We start from the raw sequence: 10,654 nt of genomic DNA, 5'->3' as shown, positions 1-10,654 counted from the left end.
AACTGACGTAGATTCCGGAAGTGATCCGGGAATGGAGGAAGATAGAATTGAGGAAGATAGTGGGGGAAATTCAAATTTAGGGTGGAACATAGTTAAAACAAAGAAAAGAAAGAAAAGTCGTGATTTAATTTCAGACACAGAAAGCGATAAGGGAAGTCAACTGGCACAAAGGAAGAAGGAGGAATATAAAGTAATGATAAAGTTTGCTGCCGACTCTGTGAGTAATATCAACCCTTTGAAACTTACAAAAGCAATTAAAGAAAGTGTAGGGATTGTAGAGAATATAAAAACTATGAATGATGGAAGACTGTTGTTGTTTTGTAAAGATAGGAGGCAACAAAAAGCAGCTTTGGGAATTAAATCAATGATCGGACATTAAATAGAATGCTCAATTCCAGAAGAGAGAAACTGGATTAGTGGTGTAATATCTGGAATTCCTTTGGATGTTTCAGATGAGATGATTAAAAGAAGTGTAAAGGGAGCAGCAGTTAAGGAAGTCAAACGCTTGAAATGTTTCAGAAACAATGAGAAAACGGACAGTCTTTCAGTTATGTTGGCCTTTGATGAGTCCAAATGACCAGAAAGAGTATTTTTGGGATTTGTCAGCTATGGAGTCAGATTATACATTCCTCCTCCATTAAGGTGTTTCAAATGCCAAAAATATGGACATGTGGCTGCTGTATGTAGAGGCAAACAAAGATGGAGGGGATCATGAGTATGGTAAATGCGGACGAGGTAAAACCCCAAAATGCTGTAATTGTGGGGGGGGGGAGCACAGTGCAGCTTATGGAGGTTGTGAAGTAAGGAAAGATGCAATTAAGGTTCAAAACGTGAGAATGGAAGAAGGAATATCATATGCTGAAACACTTAAAAAAGTAAAACAAACCCCCAAAGGCATAGTAGAGGAGGCCCCTGTTAGCATACAACCACAACCAAGTAAGATGCCAACACCAAGTAAAGTAATTGAATTGTTTAATACAAAGTTTCAATCATAGCTTGTGTGGCAGAAGTGGTGAATTGTTCAGCGCAGACTGAAAGTAGATCTGAAAGGATTAAGATAATCATTAGAGCTGCAGAAAAATATTTGGAACTGGAGAACATAACAGTTGACATGATAAAAGAAAGACTCTTGACACAAGCAACAAACAGTCAGACATCATGTGGGGGCTAATAATGGCTTTTGTAATCTTGCAGGTGAATGCAAGAAGTTTAATTGCTAATGGGCAAGAATTTAAGCATTTTATAGCAAATTGTGATGTGTCCCCAGATATTTGTGTTCAGGAAACGTGGCTTAAACCACAGTTAAATTTTCATATTAGTGGGTATGAGGCAATTAGGAAAGACAGGAATAAAGGAAATGGTGGTGGAGTAGCAACTTTTATTAAAAAAGGTATAGGGTTTAGGAAAGTTGAAGATAATGAGTATGAGGCTGTGGTAGTGGATGTATGGGAAGGAAATCAGAGTATTAGGATAATTAATTTCTATAATCCATGTGATAAGCTAACTAAGGATATGATAGAAAATTTTGGAGGAATTGGGGATTTTAAAATGGTGTGGTGTGGGGATTTTAATGCTCATAGTACTCTATGGGGTAGTTCTAATACTGATGAAACACTATGGATTCTCTGCTGTGTTTGGAAGCTGACATAAGAAAGGCTCAGATAAAGAAGTTTTGGTAGGTGTCTTTCTTGATGTTGAAAAGGCTTATGATATGTTGTGGAAGGAGGGACTTTTAATTAAGCTGGATATGATGGGAATAAAAGGTCAAATGTATAACTGGGTTATGAACTTTCCGTTAAATAGAACCATTTAAGTCAGAGTGGGATGTGTGTATTCTCCGATTTATTCAATCGAGAATAGAACTCCTCAAGGGAGTGTCAGTAGTCCTATTTTGTTTAACTTAATGATCAATGACATCTTTTCTGAGATAGAACCTGGGATAGGGAAATCCTTATGCTGATGATGCTGCTATATGGAAAAGAGGTAGGAATGTTAAGTTTGTACAGGCAAAGGTTCAAAATGCTGTCAACTTGATAGAAAACTGGGCAAATAAATGGGGCTTTAGGCTCTCTATGGCAAAAACACAAGTAATTTGTTTTTCAAAAAAGAAGACAAACCCTACTATAGATATCAAAATGTATAGAGAAACATTGGAGCAGACATCAGTTGTTAGGTTTTTGGGAGTATGGATGGACTATAAAATTTTATTAAATTTTAGAGTACATGTACAGAGAATAATAGATAAATGTAAAAAAGTGATAAATATAATGAGATGTCTAGCTGGAGCTGAATGGGGAGCATATCGGCAATCACTCAAAAGTATTTACGTGGCACTAATTGGAGCAAATATAGATTATGGTAGCATGGTGTATAGTGCTGCCTCAAAAACTCAACTTGCTAAGATTGAGGCAATTCAGAATCAAGCATTAAGGATATGTTGTGGAGCAATAAGATCATCACCAGTGTCATCACTTAACATTGAGACAGGAGTAATGCCACTAGGAATGAGAAGGATTAAGTTAAGAATGAGATACTGGGCAAACATATAAGGTCAGTCAGAAAATCATCCAGTTAAGAATGTTTTAAGTGACTGTTGGGAATATAATCATTAAAAACTAACAAGTTTTGGATGGTTTATTAATGAGGAAGCAAGAGACATGGGGATTAGTGATTTTAATATTGCCACCAGTGTGGTTCTGCCAGCAATTCCTCCTTGGTTTTTTCCCATGCCTTCTATTGATATCCAGTTACACAAAGACAAACAAAATGCAGAGAATATCCTGCATAGCGTAACGGTACAAGATTACATAGATCATGTACATTATGGTGCCATCCAGATATATACTGATGGGTCAAAAGATCCAGACTCTGGTACAACATCTGCAGCAGTATTTATACCTCAATTTAAAGTCAACATTTTGGAAAAAACATCAAATCACATTTCAGTATTTACATCAGAATTAATAGCAATTATATTAGCATTACAGTGGGTTGACGAAGTTCAGCCAATCCTATCAGTTATATGCACAGACTCTCTATCTGCAATTGAAAGTCTTGCAAGTGGTATTTCTTTAGCTAGACACTTAATTTATGAAATATTAATGGTCTTTTTAGAACCAGACAACTGGGAATCACTATTCATTTTCTTTGGATACCGGCTTATATGGGGGTGGTAGGAAACGAAGTGGTGGATAGTTTAGACAGACAGACCATAAAATTTACTGAGATAAAAAGTATAATAGCAAAAGAAATTAGGAAGAAATGGCAGAAGGAGTGGGACAGTGGAAATAAGAGTAGACATTTATACAACATTCAAGGAACAGTTGGTTTTTGAAAGAAGAAACATTGGAAATAGGAGGAAGGATGTTTTAATTTCAAGAATGCGCATCGGCCATTGTCTATTAAATCAAATTATGGTCAAGATTGGGAAACACCAGACTGGATATTGTGACAAATGTAGTTAAGAAAATATGGAAACAGTAGAAAATGTATTATTAAAATGTGAGGCTTATGCAAGAGAAAGATTTAAATTATTTCAAGCATTAAGAGAAATGGAAATGGAAGTTTTTTCCATCCAAGCATTATTAGGTATTGGCCCAAAGCAATTTAAAATATCTTTATTAAATTAAATTAAATTAATTATTTAATTTCTTTAAAAAAACACTCATTTAATTAACATAATTTAGGTCACTACTACCATAACGTTATCCACACTCCAATCCAGTAGGTGGCGGGAATGCACCATTTAAGTTCGGTTTGCCAAATTGCTGTTAAACTTGAAAAGAAGAAGAAGAAGAGTATCCGGTTAGACAGCCACTCTAAATGGCGTATTGCAACAATAAATAGTGTTGTTTAGATTTTATCTGGTTTGCTAGATATCATTTAACATGAGAAGTAAAACTGCAAACCTGTGGAGTTTTGTGGGTTGTACTACTTACATATATTATATTCATTTAGGCTACCGTTCACGTTGTATTCTAAGGAGTTTTAATAAAAAAATATCATGGTATTACACAACAACTCTCGTGTATTGGGAAGTACAAGCAGCTGTTTTAGTTCAGATCCGTGTTACATAACACATTCATGTAATTTGGAAATTTGTATATTATCACTGACCTTTTTAGAGATAAATGTATTTCCCTCTTCCAAAGTTCAACCAAAATCAACACTGAAGAAGACCATCCCAAAATCCCTTAATCATTAAGTAAAATAAACTGCAGACTTTTAATAAGTCTGGCTCTGGTTACACCTGAAAGTTTTAAACATTTCTCTGGGACCGGATTAACATGCATGAAAATAAAATAAATAGGCCAATCTCTCAATTTCTTCAAAAAAAATTGTGCTGTATATATGTTTGGGAATCTGGATTTTATAATAATTAATCCCATATGTTTTTAGGCTTCCGTTTATGCACTTTTGTTTAATTTCACAGCAAAGAAAGAGCAGGCTTAGCTATATCAGAGACAGTTTATAATTACTGTTGTGCTATTTTTCACAAGCAACATATACATAGAATCTGCATGCAATTTGATTATCCATTGTAAACACAGTTTGAATGAGCAGGAATGAGAGAACATTTCTGTGGGTCTGTTTCTTTCAGTTCATGTCTAACTCCTGAGTCCTGGTATTACCTGTGATCACTTCCATCGTTAAAATGTAAACCCTGCACCAAACACTCATCACCTTTATTTACCTCAGCAGTTGTAGCAAAGAGAAGATCCGTGATTTCTGTAAGCAAGCAGCAATCACTTCTTCCTCATCTATTTTCCGAGGATATGAAATCACAGTAGGAAGCTGTCCAGGTTAAAATGGTCTGTTTGGAGGGTTTGACCCTTCACACCCACACTGTGTACCTTTTCTGCTTGTCAGATGTCTTTGTGCTCCATGTCTGTCCATGAAAAAGGTGAGTATAGGCAACAAAGATAACAACTTCATTGCTTTTGTTTTCTTAGAGAAAAGGTTCACCCCGAAATAAAACATCTATTACCATTTATTTCACCTTATCAATTTCAGTGTTCCAAACTTAACGACTTAAATTCTATCGGGGAACACAAAATTTCTTCTGTTATTTTCCATAAAATAAGAGCATATAGCAACCAGCAACTGTTAAAGGGGTCGTATGATGCAATTTAAATTTTTTATTTCTCTTTGTTACAAGCTATTGGTGCATAAAGAAGATCTGTAAAGTCACAAATCCAAAGAGATATTCTTTATAAAAGTTAAGACTTGTCCACACCCCCCGAAAAGGCTTGTTCTAACATGAGTCCAGCCCGGGGTCGTCACATGTGGTTGTCGCAAGCCCAACGGATGCTCCTACGTAGAATCAGCCAGCCGCGCCGTTTGTGTGATGCTGTTTCGTTGAGAAAGCGGAACTACTTTGTTTGGCCTTCCAAAAGAGGACACAACTAGAAATCATATTTATATCACATTTATAATGGGTTTTATGTTTATGTCTCTTCGCTCAGGCCGAACAGGGCATCACAATATGTTAAGGGGCGTAACATTTCCGTCACACGCTTGAGGTATTCGGCAAATAACAACACACTGGTTAGCTGGCCAATTAAAGCACACCTCGCTTTTCAGACCTCGCTTAGATGAGCCTTGTAAAAATCGATGCATTTCATAAGGCGGGCATAGAGGAGAAACAATAATGTACAGTATGTGGAAAATAATGTGTTTTTTTTAACCTTAAACCGCATAAACACATTTATTTACACCAAATAATGTTATTTTTAGCAGCATCATATGACCCCTTTATACACCAAAAAGAACATAAAAGCACCACAACAGTATCATCACATTTGTATTGTGCCTTGTTTCACATCAATGAACCAAACGCCACTGGTTCTCATGTTTTGTAACGAAATCTGACTTGCGAAGTTTGCATCTGAAAAAAAAAAAATTTGCAGTGATAACTTCAGACTATATTCATTAGGGTAAATTATGACAAAAATTTCCTTTTTGGGTTAAGTACAGTATTAAAGAAACTGGAAACCTATGAGGTTTGAAAGCAGGTGGTGTAGCAATCCCTGAGCATTACACCACGTAACAGTAGCATGCTAGTTTAGCAAAAGCATGAAATACTACTATTAAATTTTAGAACTAAATACTGGACTGCCTCTGACAAAGTCGAATAATGTTCAAACCAGTGCAAAATAAAAAAAAATATTATGCAGCTGTACATCTATGATGCTTCCTTTGTCCACTGAAGAGCCTGTAGCTAAACTGTACGATTTCCTTTGTATGGATAATTAATACAACAAAAATGTTCAAACATCAGTTTTGATCTGCTGCAAGAATGTCACTACTGAGGTACCTGTAACATTATCATTGGCGGCTGCAAGCTCGGTAGAGTTTGTGTTGAACCTTCCATGACTTTTTGAGCAACAGCATAAGACTCGAGTACAAGCTTCCTGAGCCTTCTGGATGCTCTTTTGGGCACTCTCACTGATGAAACAATAGAGCGCTGGATCCGCCACGCAGTTAAAACTAGTAAGCAACAGAGAGAAGTGGTAGTAGTTGAAAATGTTCTCAATGAAGTCGCAGTCCCGCTCAAATATGGTGCGTACCAGCAGAAAGATGTGGTATGGTGAGAAGCAAACCAGGAAGATGACAATGGTGCTGGTCACCAGGTACTTGATGCGAGTTTTCTGGGCAGTCTGTGTGCCTGCACTCTTGCCCACTGCTCGGAGGACTCGAAAGTACGACACAGAGAGGATTCCTAAAGGGAACAGGAAACCTATGTGAAAGCGGTAGTAGTTTATTGGGTACTCCCATGTCTTCATGGGGTAGTGCTCAAAGCACACAGATTGGTTGTTCTTGTCTCTGCTGAGCTCCTTGTGCCAGAAGAACACCACTCCTACTGCAAGCTCTTTGAGCCAGACCACCGCACTGACCAGCGATGCTGCTCGTACCGATCGGAATGCCTTGAAGTGGAAGGGGTGGACCACTGCCAGGTACCGGTCAATGGAGATACAACACAGAAAACCAATGCTGACATAGATGTTCTCGTAGAGCAGGAAACCACACAGTTGGCAGAGCCACTCAGAGCTGCTCCAGTTGTCCCCTTGGAAGATATACTTGAGCCAGAGGGGCAGGGAGGCCAGGTACAGCAGATCGGATATGGTCAGGTTTAACAAGTAGACCCCCAGCTCATTTCGGGCTTTCAGTTGCAGCCAGGCATGGTAGAGCGAGTAAGTATTGGCAGGAAGACCCACTAGCAGGACAAGGATGTACGCAACCGAAAACACGTACTGGTGAATCTCGTAGCTTATAGTGCAGTTTATTTGCTCCTCAGACATGTTCATCTTTCTAACCTCATGTTCACAGAGTCTAATTCAACAAGTGTAGGTATGTTTTTGTAATCAACTGAGGTCTCCAAGTAACATTCCATGGATTCTATGGGAAGCAAACAAAATAGGATTTCAAATGATTAGTGTGTCCAAATACCACCACAGTATTTATACAACCCAGAAAATGCCATGATAAACTACAACTTCCATTGAGATTCTGATTTACATTGGATGTTATGGAAAAGTGTAAAGGTTATCTTTAAAAAAAACTAAATCAAGCTTTTGATGTCTTTATGATACTTGTCAAAAACAGTTTGGGGTTTTTCTCCTTTCAAGCAGATGGAAGTTGTTATTCTGCATCCCTGAAAATGGCTTTTTCGGGATTTCATCAAGAGACTGCCGAGTAACAAAAGTGTAATTTAAACTGAACTATTTTAAGCATAGTGGAAGAGATATGAAGTTGAATAAAGTGTGAAACTCATCTACTGAATTTGAAATATGCCATATCCAATTGCACAATACGTCTTTTGCACTTGGCTTTGATACATGCGTAGGTGGTTTTCTTTTTTGCTGGGCAGTTAAACCATCTTGAACATCTTTTATATATCCTAATTCATGTCATGAATTTGAGGTAACATACGTTGCCCTTTTCAATTTGACTGTGGCCTGGTTCGCAGAATGTCTGGCTGATGAAGGAATGATAGCTATGATAGCTGGGACTGAGACCTTGAATGCAGTGAATACTGTGGAACAGATCAATAAAGCAGCGTGAACAACATGTTTCTTCACCTATCTATTAAATGCTTTCAAATGCATCCGAGTCATACACGCCCCCTTCAATAATACAAGAATTCAAGAACAGTGTATCAAGCTCAATTCAACCTGAAAAGCTGTTTGCCATAGAATTGCTTTTCTGTTCTCAGAGGTTAATTCAGATTATGTCTTCTGTAGGCTATTTGGAGCCAGCTTCAACATCTACCTTAAAGAGAGACTTCTCTCTAGAGTTGTCATTTCCCAATAAAACTATGGAGCTAATTTTCTCTATGAAACTTTGATTAAGTCTTATACTGTATATGATAATACAAGCGATTCACTTCCTGTTCAGAACAAGAAATTGTTTGGTCAGAGTAATCTAGCATTATGAGAGAGGCACTGTGTTGCAATGCTTTTAACCTGGAAAGGGGTGCTTTTAGGCGCAACACTTCGTCTCAATAGTCTAATAAATATATTAATCATTGCGAATTATTGTAACATAATTTTCTTTTTCTTTCAGCCAAACTGTACTATGATTGCGGTTACTGAACAACATAGAAACTAGAATTCGGTTGAAGTGTGCATCGGTCTACAACAGCTTCAAAACATGCCTCATCCAATCAGAATTCAAAGTCAGATCTGTTTTATAAAGCGCAAAACTTCACGTTGATTCATCATTTATGAAAACTGACAAATAGGCACAAGTAATATTACTGTTTATTATTAATGTAGTAGTCTATTGCTCTGCGCGACTCATTACCCCATTTGGAGTATGTAATTGATCACATCATGAAATTGGAACCTTATGGGTTAAACCATGTTCATTTATATTGGTAGCACATCTTAATAAACTTGTCAGAATGATTTCAGAGTAGCCTATGTTCGCTAGATTCGCACTTGTAGTAGCCTACTCTACGTAGCGTACTTGAGAAATGATACAATTAGAAATGATATAATTATTCTAAAAGTGTGTTATAAATAGCAGTTGGAAAGCTTTAAAATAGTAAGCAGCATCATTTGTTTGCCTAGTTAACTACACAAATATCATGATAACTAGGATATATTGTAGCAAAAATACCACAGTGATTATAATTTTTATTTTATAATAAATATAGGAACTCATATCATTTTTGATATTGTAATTCCTTATGTCCTACTGCCAATAAAAAAATATTATTAATTATTAATTAGTATGACAACAATTAGGCTACCTTTTCAGATATAGGAGAATATATACTATCAGATTTAATGAAAGTACATTACCTTAAACTTGTTGGTTTTAATCGTTCGCGACTCATTCGAAGGGTACTTCTCAATGTGATGAACATCATATCCTGAAGACAGCTCCACCGACTCTGTCATAGAGATTTGAATGCGATTCTCGCAGAAATAAAATAGCTCCCGGGTTTCCGGGGTTGTCGCGTCGGAAAATAGGGGGAAAAATTAATTGCGTCAGCAGTTTTTACGTGATGATGCGTGCAATTACTCAAAGCGAAACAATCATCTCAAGTGTCTTGGACACAGGATGTGTCTCGTATCCTATGACCTGCCTGCACAGAGAGCACGTTTGGCCATCACAGCTGCGCTCCGAGTCTGATAAACCGACATGAAACGCAGCTATAATGTCCGAAGTGCTGTCTAGGTTGGCAGTGCCACAGCATAATCGCCTCATTGTTCATCTGCCTTTTGGTAATAAGGGTAATTCTATATGTGACAGATGTAGAAGTAAACATTTAAGGTTTTTTTTTTTTTAGGTGAAATTGTTCACAGCGCCTGGACCGTGCGCAATGGAAAGGATGACAAACGCGTTTCGAAGTTACATTCCTTGAATACTCACACTTTGGTGTCCATAACGTTTTTAACGTTTGTGTGTGTGTGTGTGTGATTTACTTTAGATATGTCTGATATGACTATTATTTATCACAAATTTAAACTAGCATGAAGCAAATGTCCTATATTCCCCAGATTTTGTCCAAACTGTTACTGTATGCTTTCCTCAGTTACAAAAAAACGTCATAGAACTAATTTACTGAAACCTTAAACTCCAGACATTAAAAAAAAAAAAAAAACTTTATTACAAAGAGCAGTTTTTGGAAAACAGCTGTCTCTAAACAGGCTTCTATTATTCACAATAAACTTTACATTAAGTGTAAAAGGTTGTTAGGGTATCTACTCCTTACATTAAACACACAATATTTTACAGGTACTGATATATGTTCATGTGCAGTAGTGTATAAAAACAGTTGTATAACTAAAATCATTTAACCAGTAGTTGTGCACATTTAAACAGGACACTCTCCTTATGTTCACACACCCAATGTGAATTATGAATGCCTCAGCAGACCATAAGAAGTTGGAGATGGTGACACGAGATGGCAGAACAGCACAACTGACAGGGAAAAAAAGGCTGCTTGGTTGGTGACATGATTGAGGGATCCTGGGATTCCATAGGCTTTTTTACCTGCATGCCTCATTTAGGAGAAAAACATATGTATAATGAGACCACTCCATTCTTCCAACATCATCAGACTTAAGCATCAACCACGCAAAACAAAAAAGCAATTTTGGAAAAATTTAACACAAACACAAAAACAACCACAAAAAACAAG

General features: G+C 37.1%; 1 protein-coding gene across 1 annotated transcript; it reads right to left on the bottom strand.

The window, feature by feature from the left end:
* Window positions 1–6,025: 6,025 nt before the first annotated feature.
* Window positions 6,026–9,764, bottom strand: LOC132111713 (ovarian cancer G-protein coupled receptor 1). Its single transcript, XM_059519271.1, has 2 exons — window positions 9,309–9,764; window positions 6,026–7,398 (listed from the first exon to the last, which is right to left on the bottom strand). The coding sequence occupies exon 2, from the start codon at window positions 7,305–7,307 to the stop codon at window positions 6,270–6,272; it is 1,038 nt and encodes a 345-aa protein (XP_059375254.1). The 5' UTR covers window positions 7,308–7,398; window positions 9,309–9,764; the 3' UTR covers window positions 6,026–6,269.
* Between the last annotated feature and the right edge of the window lie 890 nt (window positions 9,765–10,654).

The sequence above is a fragment of the Carassius carassius genome, chromosome 31, assembly GCF_963082965.1.
Source record: "Carassius carassius chromosome 31, fCarCar2.1, whole genome shotgun sequence".
Classification (NCBI taxonomy): Eukaryota; Metazoa; Chordata; class Actinopteri; order Cypriniformes; family Cyprinidae; genus Carassius; species Carassius carassius.
Note: the sequence above shows the minus strand (reverse complement) of the source record. Positions and strands in the feature narration are given on the sequence as shown.

What these genes read in the sequence shown, in the direction of transcription:
- LOC132111713 (XM_059519271.1), bottom strand. Translation starts at nt 7,307, where the DNA reads ATGAACATGTCTGAGGAGCAAATAAACTGCACTATAAGCTACGAGATT.